At 55.2% G+C, this 25889-nt stretch overlaps 2 protein-coding genes across 10 annotated transcripts in view; one reads left to right on the forward strand and one right to left on the reverse strand.

Annotated features, from left to right (window-relative positions):
• Positions 1-10141, forward strand: part of ABHD8 (abhydrolase domain containing 8) — a 30084-nt gene extending 19943 nt beyond the window's left edge. For 5 of the 8 annotated variants that reach the window (XM_044998368.1, XM_044998370.1, XM_044998371.1 and 2 more), the window contains 4 exons: positions 709-1456; positions 3738-3908; positions 4451-4667; positions 5727-10140. In XM_044998368.1, the coding sequence (XP_044854303.1) occupies positions 709-1456; positions 3738-3908; positions 4451-4667; positions 5727-5879 (1289 nt within the window). In that variant the 3' untranslated portion in view covers positions 5880-10140. Of the gene's footprint in view, positions 1-708; positions 1457-3737; positions 3909-4450; positions 4668-5726 lie in introns of all 8 variants that reach the window. The other 3 variants (XM_044998365.1, XM_044998374.1, XM_044998373.1) reach the window with 2 other exon arrangements.
• Positions 10142-10517: 376 nt separating this feature from the next.
• On the reverse strand, positions 10518-25529 carry ANKLE1 (ankyrin repeat and LEM domain containing 1). Of its 2 annotated transcripts, XM_044998363.1 has the most exons (9): positions 25305-25529; positions 22356-22508; positions 20667-20772; positions 19493-19613; positions 15267-18539; positions 13555-13717; positions 12939-13098; positions 12087-12216; positions 10518-11397 (listed from the first exon to the last, which is right to left on the reverse strand). In XM_044998363.1, the coding sequence occupies exons 1-9, from the start codon at positions 25370-25372 to the stop codon at positions 11225-11227; spliced, it is 4347 nt and encodes a 1448-aa protein (XP_044854298.1). In that variant the 5' UTR covers positions 25373-25529; the 3' UTR covers positions 10518-11224. The 2 variants fall into 2 exon arrangements, with proteins under 2 accessions (XP_044854298.1, XP_044854299.1); XM_044998364.1 differs by lacking the exon at positions 25305-25529 and having other exon boundaries at positions 20667-21728; positions 22356-22494.
• Between the last annotated feature and the right edge of the window lie 360 nt (positions 25530-25889).

Below are 25889 nucleotides of genomic sequence, written 5' to 3' on the forward strand. Positions count from 1 at the left end.
GGGACTAGATACATCGCCTGCAAAGCATGTGTCTGGTGCCCGGGGCAGCAGGAAGGCTGCAGCAGCGAAGCGGGGACTGTTACTGGCTTTGTGAGTCAGGACACCGGGGTTCTGGTTTTGACACTGTTCACGGGACTTGAATCTCCTCTGACTTTCACTGAGGTGACTTTGCTGGTGCTCCAGTAGCACGAGGAGAGACTCGGGCTGCGTCTCGTCTCGTCGCCAGTGCCCCATCTGGGCATTTGCAGTGTCTCTGCCAGGGGGCATCTGTGCTAACACTCTGCACTTAACATCTCCAGAGCCAGTGGGCCACATTGGGGATTTCTCTCTTCTGATTTTGGGCGAGGGTGACGCAGAGCTCCGGCTGCAGTGGCCTGATTCCCCACTGCTTGCACTTGGGCGGGGTTGTGTGTGTGAAGTGCTACAGAGCCCAACGGCAGCATGTCCCACTCCCTCTGCACGGCGAGCGCACACGGTGCAGGGCAGAGAAGAACCGGACTCAGTCGTGTCCTGCTCCCACTGGGCTGCTTGGCTCTCCCTGCCCTGAGACAGGCCAGATCCGCAGCTGCTGTCAGTGGAGCAATGCCGATTCACACCCCGCTGCAGCTCTGGCCTGGGACGGGAGCCCCAGGGGCGCGGATGGGTTCAGTGGGAGTCGGTCTCCTTGCTAACAGCTCTCCTTCTGGCCTGTCTTTCGCCCCTTCCCAGGAAGCATCATGCTGACCAGTATCGCCGATGGGATCATGTGTTGCCTGATGGGCAAGACAACCAACGCGGTGGGGCCCGTGGACAGCGTTGAGTCCAGCGACGGCTACAGCTTCCTGGAGGTGAAGCCCGGGAGGGTCCTGCGGGTGAAACACACCCTGCCCACCCGCCGGCCCGAGGAGGGGCCCGAGGGGGGGCCCGAGCGGGGCGTGGTGCACTGTAAGCGCAAGATCACCCTCTACCGCAACGGGCAGCTGGTGATCGAGAACCTGGGCGATGCTATCCGCTCCGAGCTCCTGCACTGCCAGAACGGCCCCGGGGAGCCCCAGAGCACCATGGAACTGGAGCTCTCGGACGTTGCCGGCAATGCCTCCACCCAGGGCACCGCCGCCAACCCAGGCTCCGGCGCCCGGCAGGCTCCAGCGCCCGGCAAGCGCCGGAAGCGCAAGCCCAAGAAGGTCGTCAACATCGACTGCAAGAAGCAGATCAGCAGCTGCAAGGGGACGCAGAGCGACGTGGTGCTGTTCTTCATCCACGGCGTGGGCGGCTCCCTGGACATCTGGAAGGAGCAGCTGGACTTCTTCAGCAAGCTGGGCTACGAGGTGGTGGCCCCGGACCTGGCCGGACATGGCTGTAGCTCCGCCCCGCAGATCGCGGCCGCCTACACCTTCTACGCCCTGGCCGAAGACATGAGGGCCGTCTTCAAGCGCTATGCAAAGAAGAGGAACATCCTGATAGGCCACTCGTATGGGTAAGGCACCGGCGGGCGGCAGAGAGGCTGGCACGGCGGGTGCCCAGGAGAGGAGAGATTGGGGCAGGTAACGCCCAACCCCAGCATAGTCTTCCCTAGTGAATGGGTCTCTCAACACACCGGGTGGGTCAGGACTCGCAGCTGAAAGAAAGATGATAGGACTAGAGGTCTTTCAATTCCAGATCGGTCCCTCCGGTCTCATGGCCCACCCACCCATCAAGCTGGATCACACCACTGGGCCACTCCTGGACTGGCCCATTGTCCCGTCAAGGAAACTAGCAGCCCAGGTTGCAGCTGCATAGATCGGGCAAGGCCGGAGGAAGCAGTAATGCAACTAGACCTCTCTGGCTCTGGCTCTGATTGGTAGGGTAGCTGTGTGGCCTGTCTCTTCAATGAGAGCGTCTCCCCCGCGGGCTCCTTGTCTGTGTCCCTGTGGGGGGTGGCTGGGAGTGGTCAGCCTCCTTCCTGCTCCCTTGATTATTATTTTTTATTTGGTTCTTAAATCTGGGAGGAAACCCCGCAAACCCATCAGCAGCTGCAGCAAAGCCCAGTGCATCTCCTGCTGCCTCTTGTCAACTGGTGCATGATCCCTACCCCGCGGCGGATTCAGTCTGCAGCCCCAGATCACAGGTCCTAAGCGTGCGCTCTGGGGGGCTGAGCTGTCAGCTCCGCTCCCCCTTTTCACTGCTGCCCGGGGAGCGGAAGGAGCCTGCGCAGGCTCCCTTCACCCGCAGGGGAGGTCGCTTTCCATGGCGCTTCCTGTCCTGGGGCTCTCTGCTGAGAGCTCCGACGGACGGACGAGAGGGCTGGAGAGTGGCCGCTGGGGCGGATGTCCTGTGCTGCAGGCACCTGAGCTGAGACCAGCCACCTCATCGCACAAAGGGCTTGTGACAGACCTGATCTGGGTGTGAACTGGGAAACCGCCCCTGAACTTTGCTGTAGTTCGTTCCCACCCCCTTGGCCTGTCCAGCGTCGATCCTGCCCCAGGGGCTCCCAGCCACTCACTTGCAGTCCTAGTGCTCCTGAGCCAGGCAGCTCATCCCACCAGCTCTTGCTTTCCAGGCAGGGACCAACATGCATCATCTACCAGTGTCTAAACTAGGGTGACCAGATGTCCCGATATTTGGGCCTTTTTCTTATATAGGTGCCAATTACTCGCCACCCCCGTCCCGATTTTTCACACTTGCTCTCTGGTCACCTAATAGTCTAAACTGAGGCCTGGAAACCTCATTTCCCTTATGATCAGCACCATCTCCCCTCCCCTCCGCTCTCTAATGCTGGAAGCCAGGCTGCACAAAGACCCCCATCTGTGACCTCCGGGGAGGCTGCCTCAGGGGCAGTGACTGCTCACAAGCAGCGCCGATGACCTGTCCTGCCAGGGGGAGAGGGCCCTATAAATAGCAGTAAGTCTAAGAAAGTCAATTAGGCAGCAGTTAAGCAGTGCAAAGAGCAGGGCGGGAGCAGGCCCTCGCTGCAGCCCCCCGAGGTATTTCATGCCATGGGCAGGACTAGAGGAGACAGAGCCTGGCTCCGAGCCGGGGAGTGAAAGGGGATTAGGTTTGAAAGGCAGCTGCAGAACATGAAGGGATCTTGGCTCTGAACTAGATCAGAGGTGAAACACCCCCCCCATCCCCGCCGCCACCCAGGTCCTTGTGTGATGGACACTCTCATCTGTGCTGTCTGATGATTGATGTGCAGTGCAGCGAGGATCACACACTCGTTAGAGGCCAGCCCTGGCCCAGCTCTGGAGCGTCAGTGTGATTCAGACCCCAGTAATTATGGAGCAGAGACGGCCTAGCAGCTCCCCAGGGAAGGTTGAGTTCAGGTGTGGGACTAAACCCATCAGCGGCCCTGGAGGTTTTTCGCCTTCCTCTGCAGCATGGGGCCTGGGTCACTTGCTGGAGGATTCTCTGCAGCTTGAGGTCTTCAAACCACGATTTGAGGACTTCAATAACTCAGACATAGGTTAGGGGTTTGGTACAGGAGTGGGTGGGTGAGATTCTGTGGCCTGCGTTGTGCAGGAGGTCAGACTAGATGATCATAATGGTCCCTTCTGACCTTAAAGTCTATGAGTCTATGAGCTCCCTCCCGCCCTGGGGCTCAGAATGTGTCCCAGGCAAAGGAAATGGTACAAGCTGGAGCAAAGATATTGGGGTTCCTCGGCTCTGGGTCATCCCGCATGTTTCCAGTAGGACTGGATTAGCAGGGGAGGACTAAGGGTGAGCGGCAGAGCAGGGTATGGGGAGCCCAGTCAGCTAAATGTCCCATCTCCTCCTTGCAGGGTTTCCTTCTGCACCTTCCTAGCCCACGAGTACCCGGACCTGGTCCACAAGGTGATCATGATCAACGGGGGCGGCCCCACCGCGCTGGAGCCCAGCCTGTGCTCCATTTTCAACATGCCAACCTGCATCCTTCACTGCCTGTCCCCCTGCCTGGCCTGGAGCTTCCTCAAGTGAGTTGCCAACTCTTCTACAGCTGCTGCTGGAGCAAATTAACCCTGGGGAGGGAGAGGTTTGCAGAGGGGCATGAAAAGCTGCCCCCACCTCCGCTCGGTACGACGGGCCATACCGGCAAGGGCAGAGGCAGCACTGGGGAGGTGCCAGGACAAGGCCAGGGGCAGCCACATCTGGCAGCAGCTCCCCACATCTGCTCACCCCCCCCCCCACACAGCTTCACCTATTGTCCCGCCGAGCATGGCATCTGAAGGGGCTAGTAAGCACCCACGGCAGGGGCCCGCCCGGCCTCTCGCGGCCCCAAGAAGGGCCCGGCTCCAGCTGAGCAGAGACGTGCAGGGGGAGATCCTCTGGGCTCTGCCATTACCCAGACACAGTCAGTCTGTCTGCCCAGCAGGCAAACGGCAGCTCTCCCTCCCCAGCCCATCGCCCGGGCTCACTCCCTGCACCAGCTCTCTGGGCTATTGCAGACCCAGCTGGGCTCCCCCTGGCCTGGGCCATGCTGTTAACTCTGCCCCGCTCTCTGTCCTGTGCCTGGTAGGGCTGGCTTCGCTCGCCAGGGTGCCAAAGAGAAGCAGCTGCTCAAGGAAGGCAACGCCTTCAACGTCTCCTCCTTCGTCCTGCGGGCCATGATGAGCGGCCAGTACTGGCCGGAGGGCGACGAGGTCTATCACGCCGAGCTCACCGTGCCGGTGCTGCTGGTGCACGGCATGCATGACAAGTTTGTGCCAGTGGAGGAGGATCAGCGGATGGCCGAGGTACGGTACCGGCAGCCAGACCTGCGTGGGCTGAGGAGCACAGCGTGAGTTAGAAGTGATGGGATTTGCTACGTGGCGTCAGGTCGTTGGTCTGTGTAGTCAGCATCCACCGTCTTGCTGTGCTGGACCAGACCGGTGGGGTCGTATCGCCTGGTTTTCTCTGCCACTCCCCTGCGGCCCCCAGCGAGCCCCCTCCCTGCTGTACTGACTCAGGCTGGGATCCGGAGTGGGCTGGAAGCAACACATCCCGCAGGTGCAATGTGCCCTCACCCCACCAGCACTCTCATTAGACCAATCTAGCTGTTGCAGCCATTGGATGAAACGTGGTTCTGATTTGCATATGCAAATACAACATCCTTCCCTTGAACTCCCCTGGCTGCCATGGCGGAGGGGCAGGGTAGGGGTCCAGCTGGAGGCAGTCCTTGGGGCAGAGCCCCCCCCATGTGGACAGTCATGTGCAACACACGCTGGTCAACGTGGGCATGGACTCCCCCCACCGTCTGCCCCCCTTCCCTGCCCCGATCAGAGAGGGCTCAGGGCACATCTCCTCACTGGCTCCTGTGCTGCCAGCCAGCGGCCCAGGCCAGCAGTCACCTCCCTGGAGGTCACCCTGCGCCCCCAGGTTAGCTGGGGAGTGAGCGATGGCGGACGCCTGCCAGCGCGTGAAGAGACAGGCAGAGCCCTTCAGCTGCCCTTGCCCGGCGTTATCTCCTCTTCCTCCGGGGACAAGCAGCATGGAACGTGTTGCTGGCAGGGGCAGGGCGGCGCTCGCGGCAGCTCGTGTCTCGATGAGATAAGCCCAGAGCTGGGTGCCAGGACTAAAGCTGGGGAGGGAATCAGTCCATGCCATTGAGCCTGACCTCAGCCCCAGGGGCTCTGCCCTTCAGTCTGACAGCTCCAGACTTCCTCCTTGCACCATCAGGGGTTCAGCCCTGGTTTCTGCCCGCCCCACCCCCGCTAGTGCCCAGCTGTGTGTGGGGGAGCTGCTGGCTAGGAGCCCGACTGTACCAGTTTCCATCAGCCCTGATGGCCGTCCTGAGCCATGTCCTCTATTCGCAGATCCTGCTGCTCGCGTTCCTGAAGGTGATTGACGAGGGCAGTCACATGGTGATGATGGAGTGTCCGGAGACGGTGAACACCCTGCTCCATGAGTTCCTCCTGTGGGAGCCCGAGATGCCCGCCGGGGAAGGGCGAGAAGTGGAGAAGAAATAAGCCAGGCAGCGAGTGGTGACCCGGCTGCGGTGCTGCTTTGACGGGAGGGACTTTTCGACGTGGAGAGAGACGGGGTCTGAGTGCAGGCGCAGAGGGGGTGTGGTGGAAAGCCTCCCCCCCACGTATGGAGCTGTTTCCTTCCCTGGGTACAGCTGGATTGGAAGCTGGGCTGGCTGGCGGCTAAGCACAATGGCTTCAAGGGGAGCGTCTTTGCAGGGCTGGCGTGTGCAGGCTGGCGGCAGGAGTAGGGGCGCGCTCCCTGGGAGGGCTGCTGGAGCATCTTCATCCTGTTTCCTTGTAGTATAATTTCTCTCATTCAATGGCCCCATTTGGGGCAGGGGGTGGAGAAGCGAGACTGTGGGGAGGGGCTCAGACCGGTTCCTCTAGGTACAGCCCGAGGGGCATCCCACCCCCCATGCACCAAAGGGGAAGCCAAGAGATGAGGATGGCTCTGCCCCCTGGACAAAGCCACAAGGGGCAGCATCTTCCCAGGAGCTCTTAGCAACTAGATCCCCCCTTTGCTTCGGCTGAACGTGTGCCAGCCCCGGGCAGCTGGAGCCCCTGGCCGGAGGGCCAGTGGTGGGCTTGGCCCTGCCTGACACAGGGTACCTGCCCCGAGGAGCTCACAGCCTAAAGGGCGTGCGGCTTTTGTCCCGGCGAGAAGAGAGGACTGGTCACCGCACGTCCGGCTGGTAGCAGAGCACGGCGGGATAGTGACTGGTGGGGCCAGACTCCGAAGAGCAGCCCGAGAGCCTGGCTCTGGCATGGAGGGACGGCTCCTGCCGACTGCTAGCTGCCCTGCCTTGGGGCGGGGCCCCTAGATCTGCTTGACAGGAGGGGGCAGCTCAGCAAAGGACGAGCTATCCAGCAGCAGGCTCTCCTGTTATTTCACAGCACCCCCCAGGCCCGCCTTCCACCTCCTAAACCACCAGTGCTTTAGGTACCTTTCCCCTGGCTTCATCCACACTACGAGCCTGTTTCCCCACACAACCTTCAGTGAACTGATGGGGCCGGAGGAGGGGTTTGGGGAACTGATTTTGAAGCTGCCCCCCGATCAGTCAGACCGTAGGTCAAGGACACTGCATCCGGATGCGCTGCGACTCCAAACTGCTCCCTTTGCTGTGGCCAGGCCCTGCCTCAGAGCATTTCTCTCACCAGCTGAGCGGCTCCCGAGCACATAGTTTGGTAGCCCTGCCGGAAGCTGAGCGCGTCCGCACGCGAAGCGGAGAGGGAGCTGTGACACGTCATCTTCTAGCCATTAACACACTGTGCGTCCGTCCAGCCCTTTAGTGTCACCTTTTGCACCAAAACCTGGTGGGCGTCGAGTAATCTAGCCCAGGGTTAGGGTGGGGAGGGGAACGCTGCAAGTAACGAAAGAAAATCAGTCACGTTCCTATAGCTGCAAGTACTATGGAAAAACAACCCTTGGACCTGGTCCATGCGGCTTTTCCTGTGGAGCCTGGCAAACCCAGCAGCGGGGCAGGCACCGTCCGGGAGGGGCTGAGTCTGCTGCAGAACAGGGGCTATGAAGAGTTGAAAGTTGAGCTCTGAGACAGGGTACCTTTGACAGCAGCGACCATTTCATCCATTCCACCACGGGGTGCACAGAAGCTGGGGCCCGTTGAACAGTGTCCAGCTGCAGGCCAGACTGACCCAGAGTCTCCCCCCACCCCTCATTTTCAGCGACTAGGAGTGAGGGGATGGGTGGGGGCTGCTGCGGGCCAGAGACCTGGCTGGGACAGCCGGGCAGGCCTCCGCGGCTCCCTCCTTCCCCACGCTGGATTATTGCCAGCTGACGGCCCATGAAGGAACAGCACTTTGTGGGTGTACGGCTGCACAGCCAACCCTGTGCGGCACCGCCCGGGCCACCAGAGCCCACGCCGGGCTCAGCTATCTCCCTTCCCTGCTCTGTCATCGAAACCAAAGAGATACAAACGAGCTCCCGCACTCTGCAGAGAACAGAAGGGGGGGGGCAGATCTGCACCCCAAGAACAGAGGCTGAGCCGATCCTCCACTGGAGCCAGATCGAGTTGCTGGAAGGACCTTGGGGGGCCCCTTGAGTGCAGCTGGCCCCCTGCTCTTCTGCACAGCCAGGGCTGAGGTGCTTCCAAAGTGCCAGGCCATGGGAGGGGCTTCTGCGCCCACCTGCGCGACGGCCCCACTGCTCCAGGCACGCTCGGCCCTGCCACGGACTGCAGCGGCCATGGGCCAAGCCAAAAGCCACTGCTGAGCTTGGCTTGTCCCCGGGGAGCACAGCCCCAGGGCCTCTGACACGACAACAGTAACCGCCGAAAGCCTAGCGATGGCCCGGCCAGAACATAACCCGTCTCCCGAGACAGCAGGTTCTAGTGGGGAGGAAGCCTGAGTGTGGCAACCCGACTCCCTGCCCGCGGCTCCCCGGGAACCAGCGGGTTTTGATCACTGACTGAAGGGCGTCATGCCCGAGTGCTCCTGACCCATGCAGCCGTGGTGAACTTGGCCAGCGCTCTGCTCTCCGTACTGGTTTGTCTCATAATGAGAATTTTAACGACTTACAAGTCCATTTACACAGTCGATTTTGCCTCTAGTGAATTGTGTGACCAAGTGGCTGCTATTAACCTGGGGAGGCAGGAATTTCTAGACTAATGCCACCTGGACACCCTCGTCAGCAGTGACATGGCTGGACAACCCCCGGGTTACAGCATCTCTATTAGCCTTAGTGGACGCTGCCTAGCACTTCAGCCTTCTGATGTTTCTTTCAGACCAGCTGCAGAAATGTGCAGAGACCTGTCATAACCTTCCCTTTGCAAACTGAATCCTCGGCGGTTATTGCTCTGGGACTCGGAGGCACTTTGCTTTTGAATGAAACATAGGACTGGTCAGGAAAGATCCCCCAGCCCATTGGGACAGCGCAGGGGGATGTTAACCTGTGCTGTGGTCCAGTCCCACTCTGGGTAATTACTTCGTGCCTGCTTCAAATTAACCCTGCCATTTCCGATTGAAACTGCTGCACAGCCTTTTGCTACATGCTATAAAACAGCTGCTGCATTTCGGTGGGCAGGGAAATTATCCGGCTGTGGGTCAGACAGCCCTGGCTCACTGGACACTACAAACAGATTCTCTTTGCACAGGATTTGCATGGGCATCTCGGAGATAAGCAGCAACTCAGCCAGCCCTGGCCCCGAGCAGCAGCAAAACGACACAGCAGCTTCCCAGGAGGAAGGACTAAATGGCAGACCGGCTCCTGGCTCTCGTTCCTAGTTCTGATGGGGTCCGGAAACGCTAACGCCGAGGGGTCTGTCAGACACACCCCGGAATGAGGAATGTGCAGTAACAACCCCATTGCCAGGAGTGGGTTTGTGCTGGACCCTGTGCTGAGTGCAGACTGGGGCATGGCTGCAGCGCCAGCCAGGCACAGGAGAACAGTCACTGTAGCTCAAAGAAACCTCTGCTTACTGCAGTAGACAGACGTGTCTCCCTCCCACCCCCCAACACGGGGGCAGCAGTGGGCAGCTATTGACCATGGCAAAGCCCTGGACCCAATTCCTCCTCCCTGACACCAGTGGGTATAAAATGCCACCGACTCCAAACAGCACCGCCTTAGCACTGGGGGTTAAGGGCTGCCCCAGGTGTGGGGTGAAGAGGAGGTGGGTCACCTGGGTGCAGCCCTGTCCCCCCCACCCCCATTAGAGCAGGGTGTGTTCCACTAGCCCCACTGATGAGGGGAGGGGAGGAGCTGTTCTCCAGTGAGGAAGGAGGGAGAAAAGGCCAATGCTTTGGCTTAGGTTCTCTCCCGCTAGGTGCAAGGGTGAGCTTCCCAGAGAACCGTCTCTAACCTCTGTGGCCTGCGGACGGAAGCCTGCTGCTGGCACTGGTCTGCCAGGCTGGCTGATTTGACCCTGAACAGTCCCTCCCTACAGCTGAGCCCCAAGAGCGGCTTCCCCCGGCCTCCTGATTTGTACTTGGAAACACAGGGTTGACCTTGCCGCTGTCTTGAGGTGACTGTTACTGTGCCCTGCTGTGGCACACGTTCTTTTACGTGTCTGGTGCCATGAATTCCGGAGTCGGTGCCGCTTGTACCTGACCCTGCTTGTGCTGAAGCAAAAGGGAAGTTGTGCACTGTCATCCACCCTGTAAAGATGACCCCCTAACCTGTGAGCGTGCCATTTCCTACAGTAAAGAGCAATTCTCTTCTCAGCACCCGGGACTTTATTAACACAGTGACAGGCTCCTGCAGCCCTGTGCTCAGCATAGGCCGGAGTCCGTCACTGCCGCTCTGTCACTGCTGGTCACAAGGAGAGTCCCACTGGGTTTTAAAGCATGAGCAAGGGAGCAGAGTGTCTCACGGGCGGGGCAGGAGTCTTACTGCTCTCCCAGGAGCCTGTTAGAGCTTGGACAGAACAGCCCGGAGCGGTTCAGAGGGGTGGGAGAAAACCAGCTCTTAGCCTGAAGATTGCTCCAACACAATGGGCCAGAGAGATTAAAATGTGGGAGAGAGGGAACAGGGAAGCCCAGCACCTCTCCCTGCTTCAGGGGGGGGGCGGAGGAATGATCCTGCACTCTTTGCTTCACAAGGCAGAACAGAGGCTGGGGGATGGACTGAGAGGAGACAGTTCAGATCCCTGCAGACAGACAGGCTGAAAAGCTGCTACTTCTGAGCTAAGAGCCATCCACAGTGATTTATTTAAAAAAAACAAAACCTCTTTCCTCTTTTGGGAAAGACTAATACAAAAAATACAAAAAATACAAACCTTAAAACAGCACAGAAACTAGCAGTGTGTAAAAGGTCGTGCTCCCCACGTGCCCTCTCCAGCAGCGCTTTCTCCATGCCCAGTTCCACAGACAGAACCAAGAACACGGGCAGCCACTAACAGGTCCGTTTAAACCTCCCCTGCCCCTCGCAGGCCGGTCAGCACGTGACACTAGGGAATGAGTCCGCTTGCTACAAGCACTGGAAGACCCCCAGGTGTTCTCTGTGCCTGACTTCTCTTGAGGCTCCTGCCAAGCCTCAGAGCAGCAGAGATAAAAGACAAATTTAATTCACGTTTCGGTGATTAAAAATCCCGCCCCCGGCCGGCAGGAGGCACCTCCCACGACCAGTTGGCCAAGTGCAGTTTAATGCTCCCCCTTCTCTAGGGAGAGGTGAGCAGGCTTCAGTTCCGCAGCAGCTTGGAGCCGCTCTTTTCTCGAGCGGCGAGTTTCAGCCCTGCTGCTGCTGGGGAATGACTCCAAGCCCCCGTCTAGCTAAGGGCTCCGTTATCCCAGCGCCCCCTGCGAGCCGTACACCGCCCTGGCTCACCATATGCAGCCATCTACTTAGAGCTGCAGCCGCTGGCCAGGCGAGGGGATGGTTGGCAGGAGCATCCTCACTGCCCAATCTGGATGTCTGCCGGACGCAGCTGCCGTTCCCCTTCCGCCAGGAAGATCTGCATGGCCCTGTGCAGCATGTGAATCCCCAGGCACCGGCGACGTTTCATGGGCCAGCTCGCCACCACGCCGTAGTAATTCCCCTTCTTCTGATTGGTGAGCATCTTTAACCCTGGAAGGGGACGCACGCTCACTAGAGCCATCTGCGGGGGGGGGGGGGGGGGCGGAGGGCACAGGGTTCCACTAGCAGGGGAACACACAGCGTGATCTCCCTCCCCCACATCGGAATCCACTAGGACACTTCGCCCTGGCTGCCCCCATGAGAAGGCTGCTACAGGAGGGCAACAGAGTCACAGCTGCCTGGATCAGGAGTGAGTTCAGCTCAGTGACAGCCCCGTCCCCACCTTTCCACCATGACAGGGCAGGGCGAGTTCAAGCTGGCCCCCCCCAAGACACGGACCTCAGAGGCTGGGATGGCTAGAAGCTCAGGAGTAGACCGAGGTTCACGTGAAACCAAGAACAAATATTTCATCTTCAAAGTGCTTTAAAAACAAGCCAACCCTCCCCGCCCCACTAGGAGGCAAGTCGTCATCGCCATTCTGCCTTTACAGATGGGGAAACCGAGGCACGGAGCTGGGAAAACTTCCCCAAGCTCATGGGGGGGGGGGGAGAGATTCAGTTTCACAGTTGGGGCTCCCAGTCGTGGGCTCAGAGCCCAGCACCTCCCCTTCTAAACCACATCCCTGGGGGGCTACGGAGGGAATGGCCAAATCAGGGACGTCTTTGAAGGCTCTATTGGGGGCGGGAGGAAGCTCATGTAAATCTAGGACAAAACCATCGCGGCACTTGCTGCTGCCTTACCAATCGCATCCACCAAGCAGGCCTCCCGCGTGTAAGCTTCCACCGGGATGACGTTCTGGAAGCAGTGCACGGAGATCACGCCCTGGCCGCCCGCCCAGATGTCCAGGATGTGCTGCACTTTGGGGCACGCCTGCAGGACATACAGTCAGTGGTGACTACAAACCTCCTAACACGGCCGTTTTCAAACTTCATTCATTTGTGGACCCCTAAAAACAATTTTGAATGGTGGTGTAGCCCCCTTTGGGAATCTCAGTCTGCGGACCCCCAGGGATCTGCGGACCACAGGTTGAAAACCACTGGTGGGGGCAGGCGAGTTATCCCGATAGACAGACTGGGTGTGGGCTGTTCCCAGAGACATTTAAACCCAAGCAATTTTATTCTTCCAACTGGTTCTCGGCCAGATCTGGAGCAGGCAGCTCACAGTCCCCTGGCAGGGTCCTGGTCGTTCTCCCGGGGATGGCATCTCCCCAGGCCCTCAGTGACAAGTGGTGCAAGTGTGAACGGTGCCGAGTAACAGCCCTTAGGCCAGAAGCCCTTTCCATCCACAAAGCAGGCCTGCTCCCGGCACCCAGCCATCAGCTGGTCCCAGCTTCCTGTCACTCCCAGGCAGCGCAGGAGTCAAAGTGGCAAACCTTGCAGCTAAAGGGCTCTCCAGAGGCATGCAGCCCCACACCCCTTTCCACAGGGGCCTAAACAGCTTTGGGCCAGTGCAAATCAGCGAGCTCCAGCTCCACGCTGACCTCATGATCTGGACAGAGCTTGTGTTAAAACCTCGGGCAGAGCAGAAAAGTCTCGCTTAGGGTCTATCGCCACCTAGTGGCAGTTTGTCTTAGGACTCCCCTGTCCAGTTACCTGCTTCTTTCCACCCTTGTAGTGAGTTAAGGCCTGGTAGAGGTGGCTGTAGGGTCGGGAGCGTTTCCCTTTGCCCACGTAGAAGACGGCACTGACGAAAGTCCTAAAGCAGTCAGCCTGGCTCAGGCGGTGGCAGCGGAAAGGTAAGTTCTGAGTCACCCTGCAGGAGGAGGCAACGCTGAGCGTGGAAGGGTTTGGTCTCATTTGCCGTTCCTTCCACACGCCCCAAGTCTCCGGCTCAGCAGCGCAGCGCTCCGCTGCGGCCCCGGCTAGTCTCTATGTATTGTTATTAGCCCAGGCTCTTTAAGGTGTCTCAAGTTGCGCACCCAAAAAATCAGTCACGCCTGAAAAGCTTGGCCAGTGGTACAAACACGACATAACCCACTCACCCACCACCGCCCTGCACAGGCCCTGCGGGAACAGGAGAGCAGAGTCACTCTTGCCATTGGAGCAGGAGGGTAGAAGAGAAAGTTCTCCTAGTGGACTTTCCCCAGGAGATGGCAGCTTTAAAGCAAGTCAGAGGTGGGACCTGCAAACCTTGTCCCTAAGGGGGAAGAGTTCAGAGAGACGGCAAAAGCCGCCCTGCGAGGACACGGTGCAGGGAGAGAGGCCATACCTGGGGTCCAACAGCAGATAGTTAAAGCTGGACTTGAGCACGCCCTCCCTCCACTTCCTGTTCTTGTCGGGCTGGTCGAACTGTCTGGAGAGAGCCATTTCGTCGTCCTTGCAGTCGGGGATCTGAAAGGTCTCTAGGGCAGAGGCCAGCTCAGGGCTGTGTCCTGTGCCAGTGCAAGGAGCAGCCCGTTTCCCTCCACCCCCCAGAAAGGGGGGAGGGGGAGAGAGAGAGAAGATACAGCTGGGTTAGACAGGGCAAGACGAGCCAGAGATGGCGAGGCAACATGGAGTAATGTGCACGTGCCAGGGAGCACGCAGCTATCACCTCTTCCCAAGAGACACCGCCACAGCAGAAATCTAGTGACTGCAGCACTTTGGGCTGTAGGTTACCAGGTTCGTACACTCCGGATCTGGGCTCTTGGGTTTGTGTTTCCTTACACCCATTACCGTCCTCTCGGCCTTTGGATCGCCAGCCCTTCCTAGGCCTTTCAGGGAACGTCCCCACATCACAGCGGGGGCAAAGCTACAAAGGAATCCAGCCATTTCAAACTGCCTCAGCAGCAGTCAGCTCCAACTGGGTTTTATGCCACTTAATTCCCTGGCTCTGAGTATCCGACTAGGTGCTACAGGGAGGTCACTACAGTGAACTGGGAGCGTTTAGGGCCTCAGAGTGGAGCCCAGGCTTGGTAACAGAACAACGCAATGCCTGGAAGGGACCCGCTGGGGAAGGGGGAGCAGGTGCTTTCTGATGCTGCCAAGGAATGATTCCTCTAGCAGTGATGCTTTTAACAGAAGAGAGCACATGGACCAAACCCAGGGGGTTGGCATGGCGGAGGGGAGAAAAGGGGTCATGTAAGTGGTTGCTTTCTTTGGGGGCAAATGCACCTTTAAAGAAACCTCTGTACACGGGAGCTGCACTGGTTTCATTTGAGGTGAGAGTTTAGACTGATTTTGTTAAACTGGTGACAAAGGCCACGTGGGACTTTACTTCAGGGTAAAGCAGACTGAGGCCTGGTCTACACTAGAAAGTTTGGCTGACCCAGCCATGCTGCTCAGGGATGTGAAAAATCCACCTCCCATGCCCCCCGCCCCCCGAGTGACATAGTTACGCTGAGCTGTGCCCCGTGAAGAATTCTTCCATTGATCTAGCTCCTGCCTCTCAGGGAGGAGGATTAGCCGTGCCCGCCGTCAGCACAGGTAGTGTCTACACGGAAGCACTACACTTCCACTGTAGCATTTCAAGCGTAAACAAGACCTAAGTCTATTAGGAACAGATTTAAGATAAACCAAGATTATAGCATCCACACTGTGATCTGAACTGGTTTAACAAACCCAGTGCAAGTTTGTGTGTAGACAAGATCAGGCCCCAGGACTGGAAAAGCAGGAACAGAAAAATCTGTTAAAATGTTAATGCTGCAGACCTTGTCCACACAGGAAAGCTGCACTTGTTTAAACCGATTTAGTAAAACCAGTGCAAACCCCTGTGTTGACACTGATTTCAGTTGGCGAGGGGCTTATTTCAGGTTCCTAATCCTCTTTAGCTAAACCAAATACACCCAGTTTAAATTGGAGCAGGACTTTGCATGAGTTTAATGAAATCAATTTAAACAGGTGCAGCTTTTCCATGCTGACTTGGCCTAAATGCTCCGTCTCTGACAGAACAGCTTAGCGAGAAGCTCCACACCCACCTGTTCCCTGAAAGAAACTGCTTACCTGCAGACCTCTTTCTGGCCTGGGCATTCGGGTCTTTCAGCAGTTTGTCGAGCAGCTGCAAGTAGAACTTCCTCGTTAGACCTGTAATGGGCGCTGGGTTCGCGCCCAGGTTTCTCAGCTTCCTAATGAGGGCTTCATCAGAGAGGAGATGTAGCTTGGAGGTTGCCATTGGTGACTTGCACGGCAGGGGCTGGTTCTCCTTGCTCTCCTGCTCCGCCAGTTTGCTCTGGTAGGCTCTCCAGTCATACACGATAGTGTCATCAGAGCTCGTAGTGTCTGTGAGGACGGATGCGTCGTCCGTGCACGGGACATGACGCTCGATCAGCGCGTACCCTTCCTCCTCGTCCATGTAGAGATATTCCACTGGCTCACGGGTGCTGAGGTTCACAGGCCGGCCGCCGGGCGAGAGGGGAAAGTCCTGGCTGCACGAGTCCGGCACGGGGCTCAGCCTCCCCGAAGGGTGGTCGGTGGCAGACGTTGCCCGAGAAGGCCTCCTGGAGGACAGCCGACTGAAACTAACCCTGGAGGGGCCCTTGGCATCCAGCCGAGGCTCCTCTTGCGGGCACGTGCTGGGCAACACTCTCCCACATTCCTCATTCGCAGCATCTGACTCAGCCTGGGAGAAGGCTGCTGCACCAAGGGGCCTGGTGAGAGCAACCTGCCGTGTTGGGTCTGTGCAGTCACTCTCCCCATCCTCCGTCAGCCACATGCTGTCTGACGGGGGCTTGTCGGTACCGGAGCTTGGGAGGCAGGGAGGGAGGCCAGGGTGGCAGGCAGCACCCGACTCGGCTTTCCCCTGGTTACCGGACAAGGACTGCTCATCGGTGCCCCCGTCAGAGTCTAGCAGCACTGTGGGGCTGGCATCTGGGTAGCTGCTATGACCAGCAGAGGACCCCGAATGGCTGGTGGCTTTTGCGATTATTTCAGTATCATCCAGGTCATTAGTTTTTTCTGCTTCCCAACAAGATGCATTTTCACCCCCCTGAGTGACCCAGCTCGCCCTCGCGGTATTACCTTCCAGACAGGCGGCAGGGCCAGCTGGCATCCAACACATCCCCGGGGGGCTCCTAATTCTCCTGGGCCGCCTTGGCAGCTCCAGTGTCTCCTCGAAGAGTGATGAGGAGCTGCTGTCACGCGCCGCAGAGGTCAAGCGGCTCTTTGTTCTGGGGGTGACGTGGCAGGGCCTGGGGCGCATCTGAAGCAGTGGGGAAACATCTGGAGATGTGGGAAACATCTTCTGTTTCTCGTTCAAGTGAGAGAACTCGTCGTCTCCAGAACCGTCAGCGGGACAGGCAAGGTGCTGGATCACTAAGGTGTCAGCTTCACTGCTCAGACTGGCAGGCTTTACCGATCTCCCTCTGAATGGGTTGCCATTTATTTCTTCCTCTCTGTTATTCTCTTCCATGTCCCCACCTGGCGTCCCCGTGTCCAGCGTCCCGCCCGTGGCCCCGCCTAGCAGCACCGTGTCCGGCATCTCTGGGTCAGACCCATTTGCAGAGGGATCCCATTCCTGAATATCGGCTTTTCTTGCTACCCACTGGCTACTGGTCAGTTCTGTCCTTGCAGAGAGACTGCTGTCTGTGGAAAGCAGCATCCCCTTCAATTTATCCTGCAGTTTCCAGTCTGCAATAATTTGCCTGTAGTTCACAGAGGCGGCAGCTTCCCGAGGACTAGCTTCCTCAACCACATCATCAGCTGGGGTCAGCTGATGTGGTTCCTGAGTCCACAAGATGTTTGAGCCTCTGTCATTCTGCTTGTGAGAGACACACTCAGCCTCTAACTCTTGGGAAGGGCTTGATACCCCCGTGTCTTTGAGAGATTCGTGTGCAGTGCCGCGGGTACACAGCTCTGAAGCTGGCTTCCCAGCGGAGGTCAAACCAGAACCATCCCTGCTAATATGGGATGCTTCAGAACTAGCATGTAAATGCCTTCCTCCTGCCATCTCTGTGTTCTGTGACCCGGAGAGCGGCACGTGCTGCATAACTGCTTCCACTGCAGATGGCATTTCTACCAGCTTCTCGCAGCTCTGCCCTGCGGTGCGGGCCATCATCCGTTTGCCTAAGTGCACTCGTAAACTCCCGTCTTTGTTGCCAGCGCTGTTGGAATCAGCACTTCCATCTCCGGCACACAGAGAAGAGCTGCAGCATTGTGTATCTCCACCGGTACAGCCCTCGTTCCCTTCCAAGCATTTCTTCGGCTCACTATGGTCAGAAGTGTCTGTGGCGCTAACGTAACAGTCGCTGTCACAGCTGCTATATTGGCTGCTGCCGCTCTCGGAGCCTCTGCTAAGCACCTGTCCAGCGGCGAAGGGAGAGTCTGAAGTTTCGTGTGTTCTGGCCAGGAACGTTGGCTCCATCACTGTCTTGTCCAAGTCACAAATGGCTGTGGAGTTGGCCCGACAGAACAGGTACACGTGGTCTGGGGATGTGACGTCCAATCCTTCCTGGCCAGTCACCTTGCCTAACATTTCGAGATCGAGGAAGTCACTGAGCCGGGACAGGCGCAGAGTCCCGTTGGCAGCACTAACTCTGGGGTTGCAACGTGGCCCAGAAGGCCTTTCCTTCCAGTTCCCATTGTTATGGAGGGGGAAAATTTTAGGGGACTCACAGAAACTGACACTTCTCCGTGCCCGCGCTGCGTGGCTCATGCTGCAACGCTGGGACTGAGAGAAGATCACAGGCTCCTTTGAAATGGATTCATCCTGGCAAGGCACTGGCTGGGAAGATAGACCGTGACCACTGGCTGTCGTGTCTTCATAGCCAGGGCCAGGTGGTGTCAAACTGTCGTCTGTCTCTGAGGAAGGAGAAGCAGAAGTTGCATCCCCAGGAAAGCCCTGTGTTGTAGTCAGACTTGAAGTTAGTTCTCGAGGCTCATTACTGGCTGAAAGCCAAGTGCTGGACAGCACTGGCTGAGGTAGGTCACGACTGCTGCATGGACCATTGTCAGACAAAGTGGCAGGTCCCTGGGAACGCCCCGGGTGCGAATAGGCACAAAAGGCCAACGTGGATGGAGGCACTGAACAGCATGGATGGTCCTGGAGATTCCCTGGGATACAACTCAGTTGGCCACTTGCATCAGCAGCTGCTGCGTTGTTAAAGGTGACACCCAGCCCTGTGTTACTGGGACTCCCGTCCGGCAGACACTTTTGGGTGCTGCTAAGCAGTCCAGGATCATCCCACGCTTCAGAAAGTCTTGAGATGATACCAATTTCCGTGCAGTTGTCAGTCAGAACGGAAAGGAAGCTCTCAGCGTTTCTCAAGCCTTCGTGGCAGACTGTACAAGACAGAGCGACACACTCACTACTCAGTGTTCATTATATTAAAACAGCAAACATCAACGTATCTTTGTGTCTTACAAACCATGCTAAGAAAACACACATAGCAGTTCATCTGCAGTACCACCTCGCTGGCAAAGCAGACAGTCGGGCACCAGCATTCCTAGAAACTATTCCTTGCTCTGCCACTGACTCCATGTGTGACCTTGAAAGAGTCACTTCACCTGTCTGTCTCAGTTCACTCGCGTGTAACGTGGGGAGCACCTCACAGCATGCTGTCAGGCTTTGTTTTCAAAGTGCTTTGAGATCAAATAAAAGCAAAGTACAAATCAAAAGGAGGCAGTGTGGCCTAGTGGACAGCACACAGGATCAGGGCTTAGGAAGCCTGGGTTCTATTCCCAGCCACTGGCCTGCAGGGTGACCTTGGTCAAGTCATTTCTCCTCCCTGTGTCTCAGTTTACCCATCTGTAAGACGGGGATACTACTACTGCTCTCCTTTGTAAAGCGCTTTGAGATCGACGGATGAAGAGTGTTACATATCAGCTGGGTATTGTTATTATCGCAGCAATATGGAGCATTAATCCAGTTTGCTTTGCTTTCTAGACTGCAGATAAGTGAAAATGCTTGAGGGCAGTTTATGGGATTGGGTCAGGGGATAGAGGGATCCAGAGCCCTTCATTTCTAGGTCATATCAGGCAACTAACAGCTGAGGACTCTTGCTGTTCATTGTTCAGTACCTTGCTAGGTCAGTAGACAGACCAAAGACTGAGGGGCCACAGACTTACAGCACCCTCTCAGCACCGTAGAGATGGTCGCTCCAGGTCAGGGCTGAGACAGACGGCGTGTGGGAGGAAGTTTGCAAACAGACAAGTGAATCTCCCTTACAAACGAGGGCATTCACAGTTCAGAAGCACCGGCCCAGCACTCATTCAGAAATGCTTACTGCACTTACATGTGTGCTTGTGTGCTCCATCGGCCTCCTCTGGGAGCCAGGCATACTGGAAGCCCTGCAGGATTTGCACACACATCTTGTTTCCCTGTTCCAAGGCTAAGTCGATTGCTCTGTTTCCATCCTGAAGAGCAAAGGCACAAAACTCCCACATTTTACTATTAAATGTATTAAACACAAACCACCTTATCATGCTCTGCTTCTCAAGGGGAAACACTCTGCCGGGAACTACCCAAGTGTAAAGGTGGGACCATGCTGCACTACTCAGCTGGAAAGCCACATTTGGAGGTCCGCCAACCTTTGGCTGGAAGAAGATTGCCCATTATGCAGGTGATGTACGTAGTTTCCAGAAACAAAGGGTCTCAAGCTAAACAGCAAAGGGTTCTAGTGGAATAAGGAGGAGCTGTATTTAAATAGTGCTGATCACACCAAAGCACTTTACTAATGGAGGAATCTTTTCATTCATTACTGAAATGCAGCCACCTCTGAGGTGGAACGTGGCAGCTGTTTAACAGCACACAGCAACGCAACAGGAATGGAGGTGTAGAAGAATACTGTACCCAGGTAAAGCAAAAGGCTCACCATGGGGTGAATGAATATAGGTGGGTCCTCCTGTTGCGAACACAGTCATGAGAGGTCAACTCCTCAGGGCAGGGACCTTTATTTGTGCCTTGTACTGAACTGGCAGTTAAATAATAAGCTTTAATGACAAGTGCTCAGGGCCATGGACAGTTTAATACTTTAATATTTCCGCTCTTGCTCAAAGTGACAAATGGAACAAATCTGGTGGCCTCTAATCCCTTAAAGACAACCACTCATGTCATAAAATCACCAGTCAGTTCAGCACAGGCAGTAATCTCTGCTCAGGACTATAAGGAGACATGGCTGTCCTTTCAGGGTCCCTCACTGGTTATAGATTCATAGATCTTAAGGCTAGAAGGGACCACTATAGTTATCTAGTCTGACTTCTGGCATAACCCAGGCTACAGAACATCACCCAGCAAGTCTTGCATCAAGCCCACAAGTTTAGATTGAGCTCAAGTGTATCAGTTAGAAAGATCTGGTCTAGAAGACTAGATAAAATGACAGAATCCATCATAGCCCTAAGAAATGCCTGTCCCTAAGTTAGTTAGCAAGACCTTCGGGATGACAACACTGAAATCATAATTATACGAACCTGGTCTTCGAGATTTGGGTCCCCTCCATTCCGCAGTAGGAGCTTCAAGCATTTGTAACAGCCCCAAGAAGCTGCTACATGCAATGGCGTGAGTTCCTCTACTGACCTGAAATACACCGTGCCCAGGTTTACATTCCAATACCTTTACGTGCCTTAAGGAAAAAAATTATTTAAATGCCATTGTGCGTCTATTAAAACACAACAGGAGACTATGATACAGTATAATGAGTAACACCCACTGATTAGTGTATATTTTGGTACATACCATTTTGCAACTACTTCCAATCTTATTTGACAAAGGAAGAGACATTTCATTTAGTACCGTCTTGTCAAATGTATATCGATTCTAGTGGAGGAATGGACTGCAACCACGCTAAATACTGATATATCAACATGGTGAGACACACAAATGTTTTTCTTTTTATATGTAAGCAAGGTCTGAATGAGCTCTCCGCTGCCAGCTAGTGATGAGCTGGGGGGGAAAAGGCTTCAGGACCAGATGGTATTTACATGAACACACCTACTCTACCTAGGTATCCAGCAGACAGAGATGTATTGCCAAAGTGATCAATTTTGGTTGGTGTTGGGTTAGAAATCACTGATTACCAGGTCTGTGTTATATTGTTAAGAGGGCCCCCGGGATATTGAACCTGGCACTTGTTACTGCTGACTCCATCTTGCAGAAGGGTTACATATACTCCTTGCACAACCTGTCAAGATATAGACCATAACAAGGTTTGTGGCAGTTTGTATTATTGCAAGCTTTCTAAGAAACACATAATTCAGGGGAAGTTTATTATTGTTTTATAAGAGATCTGAGTTTCATATTTTGTCCGTCTTTGCATATGCAACTTCCAAAAGAGTGACAAACGTTTAAAATACAAGAGGCTGATTTAAACGGCAATTCTGTGGAAGACAAATCCCGGAGACACGTTATCATATTGAATGGAGTTCTGAACATTGGCTCACAATGCCCTGGTTGAAACAGTAACACTTCTCACAAGTTTATAGTTTACAACTATTCTTCTCTGATCAAACTTCACATGCATCTCATCTTTTCAGCTGTGCAAAAAAGAAAGGCAAAAAGTCATTCCAGCATCTTTCAGTTCAAATGTGATTCAACAGGACACAGCATACTTGGATCTCACACATTTTCCACACTGGGCTGGAGCAGAGACTACGTACCTCCCTGATTGTCCTGCCTTTTCAGCAGGTGAGAAATAAAGCCACACAATTCACACTGAACACATCTGTGTCCCATTTGTCAGTTTCAACGCTCCCAGAGAGACCCTTGAGCAAGAGTCTCCCGTACATCAGTGCACTGTGATAATCCACCAAATGGAAGCACTTTTGTGCTTCCAAGTTATTTTCAGGCACACATAAGGAAAGGCAGATGTTAACTTAGCCAAGATCACAGTTTGGGGGAGATTTCCCAATGATTAGAGCACAAAAGTAGGGGTCAGGACTCCTGGGTTCTATCCCCAGCTTTGCCAATTGCTTAGTGTGGGACCTTGGGCAAGTTACTTCACCTCTCAGTTTTTCTGTCTGAACAACAAAGATGTTGCTTTGCACTGGAAAGGGAGAAGGATGAATTCATTAATGTCTGAAATGCACAAAGTATTAAATGGGCTTCATCGGCTAACTAAAACCCACCCCCCTTCTCCCCAAATCAAAACGCTTCCCGATTACCTGGCATTTGGGTTTCCACCATACTGGAGAATCAGCTTCAGACAACGAACCCCGCTTTCCCTTTCTTTGCCAGCAGCCAGATGGATCGCTGCAATTCCCTCTGGCAGAACCAGGTTAGGATCCGCACCCTGCTTCAGCAGTGCTTCCACAAGCCTTTAGACGTACAACGGGACACCAAGTTACATGCTACCCACGTGGGATAGTCACACAGCATGACTAGACAGGGACCATTCAACATGAGACTCAGCTCTTCAGGGCAGGGACAATGTCCTTTTAAAGTTTCTACAACAGTCATTCCACTATGTGAGTATCAGATAACAATACTGTAGACTTATCATTTATTGGAAGTCTATCATCTGATGTGAGTGGTTGTGCCAGAAGATACACAACTTCAATGTCTAAAGATGCATCTTTCAACTTAGGTTACACTGCTGGCAAGAATCTCTCCTTATCCCCAAAAATCTACAGATGTACTGGCTAGGGACTGGTGTTCCCTAGAAGATGTAATCACCTGACAAATGTCATTTTTTGTAACAATCTTTTCCTTTTTAAAATCTCTTTTAGGGTTTTGTGTTTCTGCCCCTAGCCATGGTATCCGAGCACCTGCCACATAACATCTATTAGCAATTGCAAAGTCCCTACTGGACTTCATTGAATCTCATGCATGTTTCCCATTTCAGGATAAACTCTGCATAGGACCATGTTGTGCATACTTTACATTTTATGAAATTTACTTGTTTGTTTTTCTTTAATTGATTTGGGTCAGGTGTTTCTCCCTTGGATTGTTTTTCCCTTGGGGTTGAAAGTGATTCTTACAGTAAAATGCACTTTTTGAAGAGGAAGGTTTTGGCAGCAATTTATAACAATAGTTTGTCACTAAAACGCCTGCCGACGCACACCTTCTCTTCTCACTCTTCATTGGGTGTGGAAAAATATACTTGTAATTCACAAGTAATTCAAGATTGTTACACGTTTTGCAACAAACTCCTGACCCTCAAAACAATGCACACAAGGAACACCTACTACTTTATCAGTAGCCTTCACTTGTCACAAGCTTCCTGTTGCCTCTGGCTGCTGGCTTTCCAGAGGCAGCACCTGGTGGGGTGCACCCCCCTTCGGATAGCTTTCCTCTGCATTGTAGACTTATGCTTCCGTTTCTCCTGATTACTTGTTTAACCCGGAGGCCCTATTTTCAGTGAGAAGGCAAAGGCAAAGGCAAAGGCTCCGCCCCTTGTTACAGTCAGACAAACCTCAGGCTTCTACTAACAAGTCCAGACATATTTCCTTGCATTCTGAGATTAGATAGCTGATTGTTTTCAGCAAGATACAGGGGCTTTTGAATCCTCTCATTTCTACCATACAATCATCAGAGCAGCCTTTTGCTCCCCACACTTTAGAGAGACTTAATCCCCCTAGGCAGGAACAACTTCCCCTCTCTGTGCCTCAGTTTCTCCATCTATGAAATGGAAATGATGATACAGATCTGCTTTGTGATCTACTGATGAAAAGCATTATTACCACCTCTTAAAACACACCAAGGTGCCAAATAACCACGAATTACCATGATACAACCCGTTCCTTTCTTGGTAAGCATAATACAAGTATAATTAATTGCCTGACACTGGAATTGCAATGACTATGAGGTACAGTTTGCGAAAAGGTGTCAGATATTATTGCACATGTTCAAGCAAAGTACTGCATAAATAGCATTTGGCTACACTCTATTGTATGCTTTGGTTCATACCAGCAGGCAGGCTCACAGCTGCAATGAGTGCAAGGTTACTACTGCTTATTTATATGCCCTCCGAAGCATCTTAGGTACTTGGAGACATACAAAGACACAGGCTCTGCCCAAAAAGGTTAGTCTACCCAGATGACACAAGCTCAGGCAATGTGAGCAGAAGCAAGCCACCAAGCAGTGAAGAATCCTCAATGCCTGGCTACTGCTCCACCATATGTTTTCTTAGCACTGCTTTGTGACAGAAGGATGGGCAGAGCAGCTGGCAGACACCCACCCACCCAAGCACCATAGGCCTGTATTCTTTGGCTGTGCTCTCCATAGGGGTTGAGTGGAAACTAGGGAGTAACAGCCATAGAGTCAGTGGCAGGGGACAAACTTGCTAGGTAGTTAGCACAGGGAGCCCTCCCCTCCCCAGTGCTGCACATTCCTTCCCCTTCCCCACAATGTGGGGGGTCCCCCAGCAATGCAATGTGCATGGTGAGCAGCCATTCCTCCAGTGCACAGCAAGCTACCTCCTGTCACCAGTGCAATGTCCCCCCCCCACCCGGTAGCCCCATAGCAGCAAGGTGCCCTCCCCCTCAGTGCAGCAACCCCCACTGCACACTAAGCCTGCCTGCTGACCCATTCTCAATGCAGTGTAGTGATACCCTCACTGCTACCTATAGATTAACCCCAGTGAATGCAAAGACACCCCCACTGCTACCTATAGATTGACCACCCTAGTGCAATGAATGTAGTGACACCGCCACTGCTACCTATAGATTGACCCCTCCAGTGCAGTGACACCCCCACTGCTACCTATAGATTGACCACCCTAGTGCAATGAATGCAGTGACACCCCCCACTGCTACCTATAGATTGACCCTATCAGTGCAGTGACACCCCCACTGCTACCTATAGACTGACCCCCCCAGTGCAGTGACACCCCCACTGCTACCTATAGACTGACCCCGTCAGTGCAGTGACACCCCCACTGCTACCTATAGACTGACCCCCCCAGTGCAGTGACACCCCCACTGCTACCTATAGACTGACCCCATCAGTGCAGTGACACCCCCTCTGCTACCTATAGATTGACCCCCCCAGTGCAGTGACACCCCCACTGCTACCTACGGATTAACACCCCTCCCCAGTGCAGCGCGTGCAGTGACACCCCTGCCAGTACGTACGGACCCCTCCCCCCCGCAGCGCGCCCCTCCCCCGCTTACGGGGCCTCCTCGCCGCGCAGCGCCTCGCACAGCCGGGCGGCCAGGCCCGGGGGCCCCACGCGGCTCATGCCGGCTCCGGGGGGGGGGACCCGCTCCCCTCAGCGCATGCGCGCACCGGGCCGATCCCCGCCCCCTCCCATCTCGCGGAGGGCGGGGCCGCCGCCGCTCCTCCGCCCGCGGGCAGGGTCCGGAGCCGCCCCGGGAGCCTCCCGCTCACGGCGGCGCCATCTCGCCTCAGCCCCGGGCAGCGGCCGGCCGGCCGCTTCGAATCGCCCTCCCGCCCCGACTGCGCCTGCGCGCCCGCTCCTCATTGGCCGCCCCGGCTCCTCCCTCCCAGCCAATGGGCGAAGGCGCGGCCCGAGCGCGCCCGGGGCTCGCGCGCATTGCTTGGGGGGGGGGTCCCAGGGCTGAGCTGTTCGAAGCCCTGGGCTCAAAACCAGACAACGAGCCGGAAACCCTGGCGCTGAAAGTTTCCTTCCAGCCTTTTATTCACCTGATCTGGCTTCAAAGCAGATTTTTGCAAAGCTTTTTGTTTAAACCATCAGTTCCCTAGAGCGGCTGACCCCTTAGGAGGCCCAATAAAGC

Source organism: Mauremys mutica, chromosome 24, assembly GCF_020497125.1.
Source record: "Mauremys mutica isolate MM-2020 ecotype Southern chromosome 24, ASM2049712v1, whole genome shotgun sequence".
In the NCBI taxonomy this organism is placed as follows: Eukaryota; Metazoa; Chordata; order Testudines; family Geoemydidae; genus Mauremys; species Mauremys mutica.

What these genes read in the sequence shown, in the direction of transcription:
- ANKLE1 (XM_044998363.1), bottom strand. Translation starts at nt 25,372, where the DNA reads ATGAGCCGCGTGGGGCCCCCGGGCCTGGCCGCCCGGCTGTGCGAGGCG. An exon ending in CTGCGCGGCGAGGAGGCCCC is followed by an intron (nt 22,509 to 25,304) that starts GTAAGCGGGGGA and finishes GTACGTCTAAAG; the next exon opens with GCTTGTGGAAGCACTGCTGA. An exon ending in TGGAGCACACAAGCACACAT is followed by an intron (nt 18,540 to 19,492) that starts GTAAGTGCAGTA and finishes TGTCTTGTACAG; the next exon opens with TCTGCCACGAAGGCTTGAGA.